At 47.3% G+C, this 16324-nt stretch overlaps 2 protein-coding genes across 5 annotated transcripts in view; one reads left to right on the top strand and one right to left on the bottom strand.

The window, feature by feature from the left end:
• Nucleotides 1-10642, bottom strand: part of HACL1 (2-hydroxyacyl-CoA lyase 1) — a 55306-nt gene extending 44664 nt beyond the window's left edge. Inside the window, exons 1-2 of the mRNA XM_088445409.1 lie at nucleotides 10496-10642; nucleotides 29-133 (exon numbers count right to left, since the gene is read on the bottom strand). Of these exons, the coding sequence (XP_088301535.1) occupies nucleotides 29-133; nucleotides 10496-10570 (180 nt within the window). The 5' untranslated portion in view covers nucleotides 10571-10642. The remainder of the gene's footprint in view (nucleotides 1-28; nucleotides 134-10495) is intronic.
• A 122-nt stretch (nucleotides 10643-10764) lies between these two features.
• The window catches only part of BTD (biotinidase), a 57615-nt gene continuing 52055 nt past the window's right edge, over nucleotides 10765-16324 (top strand). For all 4 annotated transcript variants that reach the window (XM_088445449.1, XM_088445448.1, XM_088445447.1 and 1 more), the window contains exon 1: nucleotides 10765-10937. The gene's annotated coding sequence lies outside the window, so the exon portion shown is untranslated. The remainder of the gene's footprint in view (nucleotides 10938-16324) is intronic.

Raw genomic sequence — 16324 nt, 5'->3', positions numbered from 1 at the left:
TTATTGAGTAACACACTAAGGTACTTACAGCTTGTTCATTTCTCATACCCACATACTTGATCCCAGCAGCTTGGGCAGCGATAGCTATTTCAATAACAGGAATGCCAACTATACCAAACATGTACTTTACATTCTGAAAGACACACAAAAAAAAAATAAGATGTCAAAAAGAACAAATCTTGTAGTAATTACAGGTTTGTAATTCTTTGATCTGTTTATTTTTATTTAAGTCTAATATAATATGGGAACTATATACTGAAGTGGGAAATTTACAGGTACGTTTTAATGACATCAAATATAAGTAGGTTATTAAACTGTAAAATACAACAGTTAGCAGAATAAAAAAAAACAATTCATAGCATGTTGCATGTTTTACATTTGCCTATTAATACAAGTAAATGATTATCAGTCAGTTTCCAATGAATGCCAGAGCCTAAATTATTACTTTTATTAAACAGTAAGCGAAAGCCATTAGTGGAGCATTAAAACACAGAGAAATACAATTTTTTGCATACACAATAATATCTGTCCTATTGCTGCTAATTAGGAATTAAATACTCTGTCAAGACTTGCCATAGTTGGGCAGATTATAGCTTTTATGCTAAGTGGGTTTGGGGTAAAACTTCTGCAGTGCTAGTCTAGGTGCAGGGTGCTGACCAGTGAGGGGGGCATAGTTGAACTTTGCCGGGCAAAATTTTACACTTGATGTTGCGCTACAGCGATTCATCGCGTCTAATATTTTTCCCTTCAAATTTAAAATATTCCCCCCCTCACTGATCAGCACCCTGCACCTAGAGTGAACACTATTCTGCACATGTTCCTTTGGTTTCCGTCACTGTAATATACTGTATTTAAGCATGGTCTTCTTCAGAGATGTGCAAATGTGGTATTTCCACCTTCTAAGGCTGCGTACACATCTATATGGTAGGAAGGAATATCTGGTAATGTATAGCAGATTACCAGATATTCCTTCCTACCATATAAATGTGTACGCAGCCTTAGAAGGTGGAAATACCACATTTGCACATCTCTGAAGAAGACCATGCTTAAATACAGTATATTACAGTGACGGAAACCAAAGTTGTACAGATGACTGAAATAACGTTGCTTACATCCTATAATATGTGCCAGAGAAAAAAGAAGATTCCCTCCAGCACACTGCAGCAATATTAGCAAAAATACTTGAATCCTACATAATAGAAATTCAGAGGTATTGGTTGCATACATTTGCAAATGTATGATTAAGCGCCGGGCCAGCGTCAAGGCTCCTCTATACCGGCGTCCCTAACATTAAGGGGAAGGTAGCTTTTGTACGTTTTTCACTGTTTTCGAGCAAATTTTTATTGTTATTTGCTCTGATACATTACCAGTTTTCCCTTCCCACCAGACAGATTGGACAGATAAATCTTTAGGTGTGTACACAACCTAGTCCAAGTATAACCTGCCAATAAGAGGGGAATGCCAGGTATTTTATGCCAAGCATGAATGGCACCCAGTTATATACACACACGATGCTATTAATGGATCCTATTAGATACACAATTTTTTTTTAGAAATAAAACAATTCCTAACAATATGCAGTCATAGCAGCTAACTATAATGATTGCGGATTGTTACCTCCTCCTTCCTTCAGCATGACTACAAATACCAGGCAAACATATAGTGGCAGCACCAACACTGGGGGTGCCCCCACAAAGCTGTCTGCAGTAATAAAATGGATAATCAAGGCAGCCGGCTCCATTAGATCAGGGGGTGTGATATCCCTTTTACACCGCAGCTAAAACTTGGGTCATTGCTAGGTGTAAAAGAGAGTTAGATTCCGAGTCCAGTGACCTGGCAATCCAACCCGGGTAGCTTGCAGGGTTTAACACGGGAACGAACCGTGTAGCCCTGCAGTGTAAACGGGTAACACGGATCCCAAATAAAAGCATGGGGAGTTCCGGAATTTCCCGGCGCTTGGAGATTATGTAATCTCCAAGCTCCATCAGAACAGTTCCCGTGTGCAGTGTGAACAGCTCCAACCTGGGAATAACCTGGGTTGGCAGTGCTGTCTGAAGGGGATCTGTTCCAGGTCTGTCTCGGTTTGGAAGAGTTGGGCAAATGTATTAAGGGGCAATATGTGAAGGAGTGGTATCAGCGCATATTATGTGTACTGATAACGCTTCTCTCATGTATAATTGTGGAGTTTGGTGTAAAATTATAGGGGTATTATGTGTCCCTGTCATTATCGGCGCTGCTATCTATAAAATAGCAGCCCCGATGTCAAGGGCTATGTATGAACAGTCAGTGACACTGACACTATCGATATCGACAGCTGCAGCTGTTGTTGCCCTATCACCCCACAGCAGGGATAGCACTGTCCCTGTCATGGCAGCTGCTGGCCCAGTGGAGCCGGCCGGGAAGGGAGACACAGCGTATCAGCACTAGGAGGGAGGAGTTTTCACTCCCCACTATCTCAATGGTTAACTCTCTTTCTTCGAAGTCCATAGGATCCACAGAGAGAGTGGACCTGGAGGACTGGACACCAACAGCAAAGCTTTTCAATCCCTGGATGCTCCGGTCCTTCCCTCTATACCCCCGCCCACAGCCTGAGGCCTCAGTTTTGTTAACAAGCCCAAGGCAAGAGCAGGATAAGAGAGAAGGAAGGCTGGTACACTGAAGAATCACACTCCCACACAGAGAAGGAAATGTGACCAGGAGAAGAGACACATAGAAGCTAGGAGCGTCAGGGCGGGTGCCCTGTGAACCCTATGGACTTCGAAGAAAGAGTTAACGAAGGTAAGTTTTACCATAACTCTCCTTTTCTTCTTCAGGGTCCATAGAGCTCCACAGGGAGACATTGGGAATATCCCAAAGCAGTTGTTCAAGGGAGGTAACGCTCCTAAGCTGTTAGGAGAACCCAACCGAACCATCCGGAGAGGCAAATGTATTAAAGGCATAAAACCTGAGAAAGGTGTGGACAGAAGACCAGGTGGTGACCCTGTTCAGCTGAGGCACCACTCTGAACTGCCCACGAGGGACCCAAAGAGCGAGTAGAATGAGCCGGCATAGGAGGGCCAGTCTGCGTGTAAACATGTGAGATAGTCATGCAAATACATCTGGAGGTTCCTGAAGTGCTTGGGGCCCCACTGACAAATCCCATGGAGCCACAGGAGGAACAAAGGGAGGTTGTATACGTAGAACACCTTGCATGAAGGTGTGAACATCCGGTATAGTAGCAATTCTGCGCTGAGACCAGATACAGTGCATCCGGAAAGTATTCACAGTGTTTCACTTTTTCCACATTTTGTTAAATTACAGCCTTATTCCAAAATGGAATAAATTCAATTTTGTCCTCAAAATTCTACACACAATACCCCATAATGACAACGTGTAAAAAGTTTGAGATTTTTGCAAATTTAATAATTAAAAAAGAAAAAAAAAACTAAGAAATCACATGTACATAAGTATTCAAACCCTTTGCCATGAAGCTCAAAATTGAGCTCAGGTGCATCATGTTTCCACTGATCATCCTTGAGATGTTCCTACAGCTTAACTGGAGTCTACCTGTGGTAAATTCAGTTGTTTTGACATGATTTTGAAAGGCATACACCTGTCTATATAAGGTCCCACACTTGACAGTGCATGTCAGAGCACAAACCAAGCATGAAGTCCAAGGAATTGTCTGTAGACTTCCGAGACAGGATTGTCTTGAGGCACAAATCTGGGGAAGGGTACAGAAAAATATCTGCTTCTTTGAAGGTCCCAATGAGCACAGTGGCCTCCATCATTCATTAATGGAAGAAGTTTGGAACCAGCAGGACTCTTCCTAGAGTTGGCTGGCCATCTAAACTGAACGATCAGGGGGAGAAGGGCCCTAGTCAGGGAGGTGACCAAGAACCCGATGGTCACTCTGTCAGGGATACAGCATTCCTCTGTGGAGAGAGGAGAACCTTCCAGAAGGACAACCATCTCAGCAGCAATCCACCAATCAGGCATGTATGGTAGAGTGGCAAGACGGAAGACACTCCTTGTAAAAAGCATATGGCAGCCTGCCTGAAGTTTGCCAAAATGCACCTGAAGGACTCTCCGACCATGAGAAACAAAATTCTCTGGTCTGATGAGACAAAGATTGAACTCTTTGGCGTGAATGCCAGGCGTTATGATTGGAGGAAACCAGGCACCGCTCATCACCAGGCCAATACCATACCTACAGTGAAGCATGGTAGTGGCAGCATCATGCTGTAGGGATGTTTTTCAGCGGCAGGAACTGGGAGACTAGTCAGGATAGAGGGAAAGATGAATGCAGCAATGTACAGAGACATCCTGAATGAAAACCTGCTGCAGAGTGCTCTTGACCTCAGACTGGGGCGACGGTTCAGCAGGACAACGACCCTAAGCACACAGCCAAGATATCAAAGGAGTGGCTTCAGGACAACTCTGTGAATGTCCTTGAGTGGCCCAGCCAGAGCCCAGACTTGAAACCGATTGAACATCTCTGGAGAGATCTGAAAATGGCCGTGCACCAATGCTTCCCATCCAACCTGATGGAGCTTGAGAGGTGCTGCAAAGAGGAATGGGCGAAACTGCCCAAAGATAGGTGTGCCAAGCTTGTGGTATCATATTCAAAAAAACTTGAGGCCTAGATCCAGTTCAGCCTGAAGAAAGGAAAGAATTCGAGAAACCTTAAAGACTTGCGGGTCATAGTTTCTTGAAATACGTATGCCATATTCTGTGGTAAATCCTGGCTGAGGCCGGTTTACGTGCTCTGAGCATGGTCTGGACCACAGAGCTGGAGAAACCCTTAGCCGTTAGGAGAGATGTCTCAAGAACCAAGCCATTACAGACAGATGGGGTAAGTCCGGATGTAGACATGAACCAGGAGACATCAGGTCTACTCGTAGAGGAAGTTGAAGAGGAACGTTTATGAGGAGCCTTTGAAAATGGGAACAATGACGTCTGGGCCAAGCAGGAGCCATGAACAGGACTGTGCCCCCCTCCTGTGTGAACTTTTGATGCACTCGAGGAAGTAAAGGATATTGGAGAAAAGAGATATGCCAAAAGGAAGTTCCATTTCACCGACAAGGCGTCTATGAAGGCCATGTTGGGGTCCTGTGTTCTGGCTCCATGAATTGGAAGTTTGTTATTATGTCTTGAAGCCATGAGATCCACATCTGAAAGACCCCATTTGTCCACTAGAAGGTGAAAGACTTCTGGATGTAGAGACCATTCTCCTGCATGCAATTCATAATGGCTGAGAAAATCCGCTTCCCAATTGAGAATCCCTGGGATGAACACTGTGGAGATGGCTGTGAGATTGTTTTAGGCCCATGTGAGATTGCGGGACACTTCTGTCATTGCTGACTGACTTGGAGTGCCCCCTTGGTGATTAAGGTAGGCCACCGCCGTGGCGTTGTCGGACTGAATTTGTACTGGCCTGTTTTTCAAAATATTCTGAGACAGAGTGAGAGCTCTGTAGATGGCTCAAAGTTCCAGGATATTGATTAGTATCACTGCCACGAATAGGGACCATCAGCCCTGGCCAGTTATTGCACCCTACCCTCGGAGGCTTGCATCCTTGGTGAGGAGAGACCAGTCCAGGATCCAAAAGGGACGATCCTTGTTCAAATAGGAAGTCTGTAGTAACCAAGTTTGGGACAGGCGAACCTCTGGTGGGAGGCTCATCATCTGGGATATGAGCAGATGGGGTAGCCCATTTGACCTGGAGAGGATTAGGTGTTGTAGGGGCCTGGAGTGAAATTGGGCGAACTCCACCAAGGCCTGCACTGCAGAGTGAATTGACACTCAGCGGAGCAGTCTGCATAGTCTGTGCTGGATTGCTGAAATCTTGTTATCTGTTAGGAAGATTCTCTGAGCTCTGAAGTCCAGGATGGCTTCCAAATGTACCATCCTTTGAGATGGTGTTAGAGAAGATTTTGCCAGTTGATCAGCCAACCGTGCGTTTGAAGAAAGGCAATGGTTACCTGTAGATGGCGTTGAAGAGTCTCTGTGGAACTGGCCAACAGCAAGAGATCGTCCAAGTATGGAACTGTCATGATCTTGGTAAAGACACGGGGGGCCACTGAAAGGCCTAACGGCAGGGCCTGAAATTGGTACTGCTGCTGAAGTATAGCAAACTGGAGACATTGTTGATGAGAAGGCGCTATAGGTACATGTAGGTAAGTGTACTGAATGTCTAGAGATACCATAAAATGCCCAGGCTCCATAGCTAGGATACTGGAACGGAGGGTATCCATACGAAACCTGGGCACCCTGATAAACTTATTCAAAGATTTGAGGTTGAGAGTAGGCCGATGAGACCCATGAGGCTTCTGAACTATGAAAAGGGTATAATAATAGCCCTGCCCCGTTATTAGGTGACCTGAATTATTACTCCTGAATTCAGTAAAGACTGAATGGCTTTTTAGGAGCAGCAGGGCCTTGGTTGGGTCTGATGGAGGTCCTGTGCAAAAGAACTGCTGGGGGGGGGGGTCGCCTCAGGAATGAGAGGGCGTATCCGTGGGAGACCACTTCCCTTACCCAGGCAAGTGACGTGGTTTGATGCCAACCCGGGGCAAATTGAAGAAGTCGGCCTCCCACACTGGGAGCCCCATCCTGTCAGGCTGTAGGCTTGTCCTTATACATGGCAGGTAGATGTCTAGTAGCCCAGGCCTGTTTGGCCCTAGGCTTGGAGGCCTTGGTTGATGTCTGCTGTCGTGGAAAAGGCTGACCCTTGGCTTTTCCTTGAGGGCAAAAGGACCAAAAGGATGATGTCCTAGGCTTTGTATTATATTCAGAGGGCAGGTACGCAATCTTGTTAGCCGCCAAAGTAGTCACAATTTTATACAATTCTGGACTAAATAGGATGTCTCCTGCATAAGGCAGAGACTCTAGAGCCTGTTTTGATTCTGAATCTGTTTTCCAGGAACGTAGCCAAAGAATACGGCGGGCCAATACCGAAGTGGCAGATATCCTGGAGGCCAGGAGAGCCGCATCCATAGCCGCTTCACCTAAGTAGGAGGCTGCATCTTTAATGTGAGATATGTAGGACAGCTGTTCCCTCGAAGCATCAAGGGGAAATGTTTCTTCTAGGGCCTCTTCCCAAATCTCAATGGCTTCTGCCACCCAGGCCGTAGCCCTAGCAGGACGAGAAATAGCTCCTGTAAGAGAGTATATAGACAAGCTTCTATATGTCTATCTGTAGTCTCCTTCAAGGAGGTTGCGGTATAAATGGTAAGGTGGCAATATTAACCAGACATGTTACATGAGAATCCACTGCTGGGCGAACTTCCCATTTAGTACAATCAGTAGCTGGAAGAGGGTAAAAGTAACTGAACAGTTTTGGAATTTGAAACCATTTACCGGGCATATTCCAAGCCCTGTAATCAGACATCTGGTCAGAGTGAGGAAACTCTGGTAAAACAACCTTTTGTCGATTAAAAAGTGAGTGTTTTTTCTTAGGAGCGGGTTCATCCTCTTCTATTTGTAGAATAGTTTTAACAGCTCTCACAAGAGCAGGCATATTTAGTTTAGAGGGTGGCTCCCCTCCTGAGACGGAGTCAGTGAGCTCAGAGGTCTGTGACTTCTGCCTCCCCAGATGATATCTCAGAATCAGATTACTGTGTGGACTGGGAAGATAACATAGCACTATTAGTAGGCTTAGTAGGTAAAGGTTTATCTTTATGCAGCATTTGCTGAAAAACCATAGAGGTATTAGCCAAACTCTGTTCTGAGATAGACAGTACGTCTACCCAAGGGGGAGGCAAAGGATTTGCAGGAAGTACCTGCAAATCCTTTGCCTCCCCCTAGGGGGAGCTACCACAGGCACTGCTATTTGGTCCGTAAGTTTTTCCAGCATTTGTGAAAAGGCAGCCCAGGGTGGGTCCTGAGGGAGAGACACTGGGGATGATCGGCCTGGGGCTGTGTAACAATTAATACAGAGACCATCCAGAATGCGGTACTCTGTGGCTAAGCCCGCAGAGCAGGACTTACAAGATACCAGAGTAGGAGGAGCAGCATCAGGTTGCTTGTTATTCTTTCGTCTGCCAGCCATAGCCACAAGAATAACAAAATACACAGTATGATACAGTGCAGTGAACACCCTGGATAATATGGCACAGTGTAGCGTGCAACCTCATTATATAGCATGTGATAGCACTCACAAGTATCTGGGAAATGTGAGGTACAATGAACCCCCTATACCTTAGTATGTCAGGGTACAGTAGAATAAAGGGAAAGGTATAAGCTCTCCAGTATAGAAAGTAGAGATTAGTGCTAGCACAAGTCACATACAAACGCAGAAAAACATTACATGTTTACAATGGGCACTAAAAACAACTATACAAACCACAGTGGCTGGTAGGATATAGCGCTGTATGACCTGGCCCGTGGAAGAGGTATACATGGAGACTGGACCCAACTTTCCTGGAGACCTGCTTGCAGAAAATGGCTGCCATGCGTCTCTGAGGGGGCGGAGGGTGAGGGAGGAGCAGCTCAGGGAACACCAAGACCGCAGTGGAATGGCGCCCTGGACTGGGGGAAGGGCTGCAGGCAGAGCGCCTTCTCCCCTTCCTGACCTTAACCACCAGGTCCTCTGGCCTCCTTTACATATACCCTGCGCCAGTATGTCATATGGCCCAGTGGTCTAGTGGAGTCGTGGGCACCCCAGTGTCCACATCAGCTCCTCCGATCTGTCTCCTGACACCAGAGGCAAGACTGCGCAACAATGCGGGTCCCCGCAAACGGGGTTCCGCCTTACCTGTCCTCTCAATTCAGGACTGCAGTCTGGGTTCCGAGAACCAGCTAGCTAGTCCCACTCGGAGCACGGCCGGGAGTACCTAGCACAGGCTTGGAGTCACGGCGCCTCAGAGGGGTGATGGGGTGGCAGCACAGATGTCTGGAGGACAGTCTGGTGCTGCTCGCCCATTAAAGTAATAAAATAAATCATGAAGTAAAAGCTTGGCTGCTTAATGCAGACCCGTTATAATAGTGGTCCAGCACCTGCCGGACACCAATGAAACTGAAGTGCCCCCAGGCTGTGGGTGGGGTATAGGGGGAAGGACCGGAGCATCCTGGGATTGAAAAGCTTTGCTGTTGGTGTCCAGTCCTCCAGGTCCCACCTACACCCTAATGTCTCTATGTGGAGCTCTATGGACCCTGAAGAAAGATATTTAGCATCTGTGCAAAGATTCTGCAGCTACTGAGCTATGGTGTTGTCTCTGGGCCTGATTCACCACGGATCGCAACTGCGATTGCAATAGCGATTACGCACGTAGTACACCTGCGATAGTATGCTAATCCATTGCGATCGCTATGCCATTGCAGCACTACACAAGGATGCCCACTTTACCTTACACACATCCGTAATGTTTAGCAAGACTGCAAAACCATCGGTACAATAAAGTACCATCGCAGCGTCATGCACACTTGCACAAGGTTAGGCCTTGTTCAGAAATTGCTAACTTCATCGTACGCTATGAGTCCTCAGGCTGCATACGGCATCGCAGTAGCTAATTTATGCGATTACTTGTGCAGCTATTGGGCTTTGGTGTGGTATGTGTATAAAAAGAGAGCTTGTGCAGCTATTGGGTTATATGGTGTGGTCTGTGTATAAGAATAGAGATTACTTGTGCAGCTATTGGGCTATGGTGTGGTCTGTGTATAAGAATAGAGATTACTTGTGCAGCTATTGGGCTATGGTGTGGTCTGTGTATAAGAAAGAATAGAGATTGCTTGTGCGGCTATGGTGTGGTCTGTGTATAAGAAGAGAGCTTGTGCAGCTATTGGGCTATGGTGTGGTCTGTGTATAAGAAGAGAGCTTGTGCAGCTATTGGGCTATGGTGTGGTCTGTGTATAAGAATAGAGATTACTTGTGCAGCTATTGGGCTTTGGTGTGGTCTGTGTATAAAAAGAGAGCTTGTGCAGCTATTGGGTTATATGGTGTGGTCTGTGTATAAGAATAGAGATTACTTGTGCAGCTATTGGGCTATGGTGTGGTCTGTGTATAAGAAAGAATAGAGATTGCTTGTGCGGCTATGGTGTGGTCTGTGTATAAGAAGAGAGCTTGTGCAGCTATTGGGCTATGGTGTGGTCTGTGTATAAGAAGAGAGCTTGTGCAGCTATTGGGCTATGGTGTGGTCTGTGTATAAGAATAGAGATTACTTGTGCAGCTATTGGGCTATGGTGTGGTCTGTGTATAAGAATAGAGATTACTTGTGCAGCTATTGGGCTATGGTGTGGTCTGTGTATAAGAATAGAGATTACTTGTGCAGCTATTGGGCTATGGTGTGGTCTGTGTATAAGAATAGAGATTACTTGTGCAGCTATTGGGCTATGGTGTGGTCTGTGTATAAGAATAGAGATTACTTGTGCAGCTATTGGGCTATGGTGTGGTATGTGTATAAGAATAGAGATTGCTTGTGCAGATATGGGGCTATGTTGTGGTCTGTGTATAAGAAAAGAGCTTTTGAAGCTATTGGGTTACATGGTGTGGCCTGTGTATAAAGAGAGAGCTTACTTGGGCAGCCAGAGCCTCAGCAATGATCTGCGCCCCAGTGACAGGCTCCTGCGCATCTTGCAGAGAAGAAGCCATGTCTGTGAGTGTATGAATAGTAATGATGAACCCTGACCCATGCACTATCCACACACAGCACTTCCCCTCGTACAATAAGTACAGCCCCTTTCGGCTCCACACAGAAAGATCTTCATCCCAAGCCACGCCCCTCTGTGACATAACTACAAGTAACGTTGTGAGAATGTAGCCGGGGGACGTGGCCAAACCTCATTGTACCAATCACACACACAAGGACTACCCTAAGGAGGGAGGAGTCTCTGCTGCTGGCTGTGTGTGTCTGTCTGTGCCGGCCCAGGTCGGAGATCTGTCTGTCTGTCGCTGAGTGTGCTGCAGCAGAGTGCAGAGTCCAAGGGGCGCAGAGTGACAGGATGGTGACCGCCGCCCGGTATGTGTGTTATCGCTGTTGGTCGGGAATAATAACTGTTCTGATTACCTCTAACCTCATTCCTCCTGTGCTTGATTATCCTGCAGCACCACTGTGTTATTAGTGTCCTATTGTATATGCACAGCACACATGATCATTACATTGCTGTTACTATAGCCAGTACAATAATTATCTTGTTTTCAATACAAGGCCCTTATTCAATTAGCTGCGATAATTTTGCCGCTGTTAGCCTCCATACAGTGATCGACACGACCTGACCGTTTGAGGGTGGTCAGAGAAACGCAGGCATGTCTGGGCGTTTAAACGCTGTTACGGGGGCGTGCATAATTAGGCCCCTGCGATAGCATACACTGGCAGAGGTCTAGATGGCGACAGGAAGTTTAGCAGTTTCTGCGTTCGGGTCAGGTCAACCCCAACGGTGTGGATGTTACGCGATGGTACCGATGTTTTCGCTTACTTGCGGATGCATGTCATGGGAAGTTGGCGGCTTTATACAGTGATGGGTGTCTTGGTATAGTGCTGCGGTTGCCGTGCGATTGCATTCATTAGCATATTTTTGTAGCGAGCGGGGTGCGTGTGATTGCAGATTTGCGAACCAACCTGAATCAGGCCCAGAGTTCCTGCTGAAAAACAGCAGTGTGTGTGTGTGTATACATACATACATACATAGTCAGGTTATAAATATTGGGACATTGACAGAATTTTCAGATTTTGTCCTCTATTCACCACCACAATGGCTTTGAAATGAAACAAACAAGATGTGATTTAACTGCAGCCTTTCAGATTTAATTTGAGGGTAATTACATCCAAATCAGGTGAACGGTGTAGGAATTACAACGGTTTCTATATGTGCCTCCCACTTTTTAAGGGGCCAAAAGTAATGGGACAAACTAAACAATCCTAAATCTAACTTTTTTCTTTTTAATACTTTGTTGCAAATCCTTTGCAGGCAATTACAGCCTGAGGTCTGGAACGCATAGACAACACCAGACGCTGGGTTTCATACCTGGTGATGCTCTGCCAGGCCTCTACTGCAAATGTCTTCAGTTCCTGCTTGTTCTTAGGGCATTTTCCCTTCAGTTTTGTCTTCATCAAGTGAAATGCATGCTCAATCGGATTCAGGTCAGGGGATTGACTTGGCCATTGCATAGCATTCCCCTTTTCAGCCTTAAAAAACTCTTAGGTTGCTTTTGCAGTATGCTTCGGGTCATTGTCCATCTGCACTGTGAAGCGCTGTCCAATGAGTTCTGAAGCATTTGACTGAATATGAGCATATAATATTGCCCGAAACACTTGAGAATTCATTCTGCTGCTTTTGTCAGCAGTCACATCAGCAATAAATACAAGGGAACCAGTTCCATTGGCAGCCATACATGCCCACGCCATGACACTACCACCACCATGCTTCACTGATGAGGTGGTATGTTTTGGATCATGAGCAGTTTCTTAATATATATTTGAATCAATGTGGGATTAACCAATGAGATCCCTAGGGATATATATGGACTCAACTCCACCACTTTTACACCTTGAAAAAGACTAAAATCATAGTTGAAACGCGTTGGTGTTCCAGTCCAAGGTCTGATCCAGGAAGTGGAGCTTCTTCAAAGACACTGCAAGTCGTTTGGGATTCCCTGTTCCCGTTTTTCAGGAAGGACTCCTATAGCGTTTTTGGTGTATTTTGTCTACACCCCCACTTTCTGGTACGCCTTGATTTCTACTTCAGGGTCCATAGGGGGTCCACAGGGTTGACCTTGGGGTATAGGTTGGGAACCAAATCCGGGCACCACGCAGTTAAAGCTTTTAGCTCCCAGGATGCACTGGGTCCACTCTCCCTATAACCCCACCCCCAAGCCAGAGGCACCTCAGTTTAAGTTGGTGCCCGGCCGGAGTCGGGTCACCGTTAGCGCAGGGGGAGCTGATTAGCAGCCCCTAAGCTTATTTTATTTTTTTAGGGACAAAGTTTTTTCCATGGACTTTGGACTCTTCAGAGCGGCAGCGTCGGACTGTCCATAGGACGTCTAAGCTGCCGCTCCGTCACCCCGCTGGCGCTGAGACGCCAGTACAGATCTGGGGATCTCAGCGGGACCCCAGAGTCTGTACTAGCCGGACTCTGTGGGCGCCCAGGACTGCTGCCGGATCCACGGGGAGCAGGTAAGGTCGCGGATCACCGCTTGCGGTGATCCGCGCATTTCAAATGCAGTCCTGTGCCTCCGGTCTCAGGGGACAGACCGGAGGCGCCGGCAGTGGCGGCGGGCCCCCCATACCCCGTGTGTCCACTAGACCACCAGGGACTTAACGATCGGTGCAGGGAGCCGGCGTCCCGGGGGTTAATAGCCGGCCAGGGGAGGCAGCCTTCCCTGTTACAGCGGCTCCTCCCCTCAGCTCAGCGCGCCTTTCAGTATCCATAGTCTGGCGTCGCTGAGCTGCTTCCTCCGCGGGCCACGCTTCTTCTGAGGTCTCCAGCGGCCATTTTATCTCTGTGGTGCAGCAGAAATCTCTCAGGATGGCAGTGAGTCCAGTCCCCCTGCGTACCTCACCATCAGGTCAGTGTACACAGCACTGTAGCCTTCCCAGACACTGAATCTGGGCAGTTGAATGCAGTGTAATAGTGCAGTATATTATATGACATGTTTATGTATATATGTATATATCTGCATTGTATGTGACTTATGCTAGTGCTGACTGTACTTTATTCTCTCACCTGTCAGTGTATATCTATCCCTTTTCTTTATCTGCCCTAATACAGCTGTACTTAGGGTGGTTCTGAGACCTCACATTTATATACTTGTTAATATTTGTGTGGTTTGTCACATACTGTTGCGTGCTGCACGTTGCCATATTTTAGATGGAACTGTGTGTTGCATACGCTGAAAATGGGTCCCTGCAGCTAATTTTTGGCATCAGTCAGGACCAGTATAGCGCTGCTTAATATTTCCGCCAAGATTGGTCAGATATGTCTGACCAGGAGATAGAGCGTTATACTGCACCCATTTTTACTATCCTGCAAGTCATGTGCTGCAGGTGTTAGTGCGGAGGATTTGACTCATAAAGGGTTCTGTATGTGGCGTCATCTGGTGCCGGCCTCTTTCACGACCCCCTTGGGCGGTTTGTTTTCTCGGGATCCTCTCAATTGCGGATCGCCGGGCGGGCCCCATTGTTGTACCTCACTTGGGGTTACTTCACCATACTGCCCTTTTCATCTCAGGGTATCTCGCAGCTTCTTGCACTCTTCCCCTGTGACACAGACTACCGCTCCCTGCAGGGGTTTTTCGCAGTATATGAATTCCCCCTGGTGCCACAATAGTCTGTCATTCCCCTTGCAGGGATTACCACAACAGCCACCCTGGGTGGATGTCGTTTTCTACGAAACGCTAATTGGCGTGGTTGACGCCCTGTGGTTACTTCCCAGTTGGCTCTGCCGTGAACTGGGTACTGTTCGGGGCTCTTTCCCTCTTACACGGGGGGAAGCCTATTTCAGGTATTATTATCCCTGCTTTAGGGCTGGTAGCAGGTCCATTCTGGTTAGAGTGAATGTTGACCTGCACCTGTATCATACACCCTCAGTATTGCGTGCCTTCGGGTTCCCTGTTGCTGACTAGCGGGTGGATCGCATAGCGGGACTCTGGCTGTTGCCAGATAGGAGGTGTTACAACAGTGTTTGGCCTCCTGTCCCAAATTCCCTGAGGGTCATCACGAGCCCCTCCTGGGGGGGATGGGCGTGTTACTCGTCTGATTACAGACGTTACTACGCCTCCCATTCCTGCGTGGTCGGATTCTTCGGATCCGTAGGTGGTAACTCTGCCTGAAATCAGTATACTTGCTTTCAGGAGTTGTTACCCATCCTACCATGGCTATAGCATGGTTGGTTAATACTATTGCATATTGGGTTGATGCATTTGTAACGTTTTTTCCCCTCCAACACGTCGGGGGTTCAAATGTATTTGGTCGCTCACGTAATATATGCTGTTGTCATAGGTGGAAATGCCTATATTGGATACCAGTCTCCTAACTTTCAGAGTTCCGGCTGCGACTGTATCCTCCGTAATACCCTATGGCTGCGCTCTGGGAATGCAGAGGTGCAGATACCATCTTTAGGGTTGATATTGTTTGGTCCTGACCTTGACAAGATTGTAGTAACATTGGCAGTATTACTAACGACAAGTTTACCGCTTTCAGCTATGCCCACTACAAGGCCTCAGACTAAGTCTGTTAAGTCTTTTTTGTCCTCTGGGTCAGCCTAAAGGTCTGTTTCTTCGTAGACTGTCGGCATCTACAAGGGCCGACATATCCAGTACCGAGCAGGCCTGGACTGCCAGCCGATCCTGCTTCTGAACCTACGGATATCTCTTCAGCCTGACGGGACAGGCCTACAACTGGGAGATACCGATTTTCTCAGTTCGCCCGGTATTAGTGTCAAGTTGCCGCGGCTACGTGGGTAGGAGGGTACGCCCTCTTTACAAGGGCCTTACAGATCCAGAAAGCTATGCAGTTGTTGCGGTAAGCGGAGCTAATTAGGCCATCCCCACTATCTCAGTGAGGGACTGGTTGTTCTGCTTTCTTTCTGGTGCGGTGGCTGAATGGTCCTCTTTGGCCTATTCTCTGTCTCAATTCCCTGAACCAGTTCCTAAAGCTACCTGGGCTCAGGAGGAAATCCCTATGCTCCATCATACGATGTTTGGAACCTGGGGACTTTATGGTATCACTGGATATACAGGACGCGTGCCTACGGGTACTTACAGAGACCTTTCCTCAGCATGGGCTGAGGTTTGCTGTATCACAGCAACACTTACAATTTTTCGGGCTCTGCCTGTTGGGACTGTCCTCAGCCCCACAGGGGTTTACCAGCGTTTTGGATTTTCTGACAGTTCTTCTGTTCAGTATATCCCAATGCTCCTGTACCTGGACGGCCTCCTGCTCTTAGCGGGATCACCGGGGTACTTTACGGCCAGGTCAGGATGACTGTGGCTTCTTCAGGGTGCAGACGTTTAATCAACGGGGAAAAAGTCCTCCCTGCATCCCTCTCTGGGTATTCTTCATCTAGGATCCCTGCTGGATTCTCAGAATCTGAGAATTCTTCTGGCGTAAGACGGAATCTCCTCTCTTCCATTAGGAGTACATGGTTGTCTGCGCAGTCGACAGATGTCTTTACACTCTGGGATGCATGGTGGAATGGGCTCAGTTCCATTCCAGGCCTTTCCATAATTGGCTCATCTCCAGATGGAATGAGTTTTTTCTGTCGGATAACTGTTCAAACGATGATGCTCTCTCCGGAGGCAAGTCGGTCCCTGTCCGGGTGGCTATGGCCATCTCGTCCAGGGTTTTCTTTGCTATGGACAGTGTCTGGATCGAATCCTTTTCAGTGCAGTTGGACGTCTGTCGATTCC

Source organism: Taudactylus pleione, unplaced genomic scaffold, assembly GCF_031769625.1.
Source record: "Taudactylus pleione unplaced genomic scaffold, aTauple2 ptg000380l, whole genome shotgun sequence".
NCBI classification, from domain to species: Eukaryota; Metazoa; Chordata; class Amphibia; order Anura; family Myobatrachidae; genus Taudactylus; species Taudactylus pleione.
The sequence above is the reverse complement of the archived record's forward strand: the minus strand, read 5'-3'. Positions and strand labels throughout refer to the sequence as shown.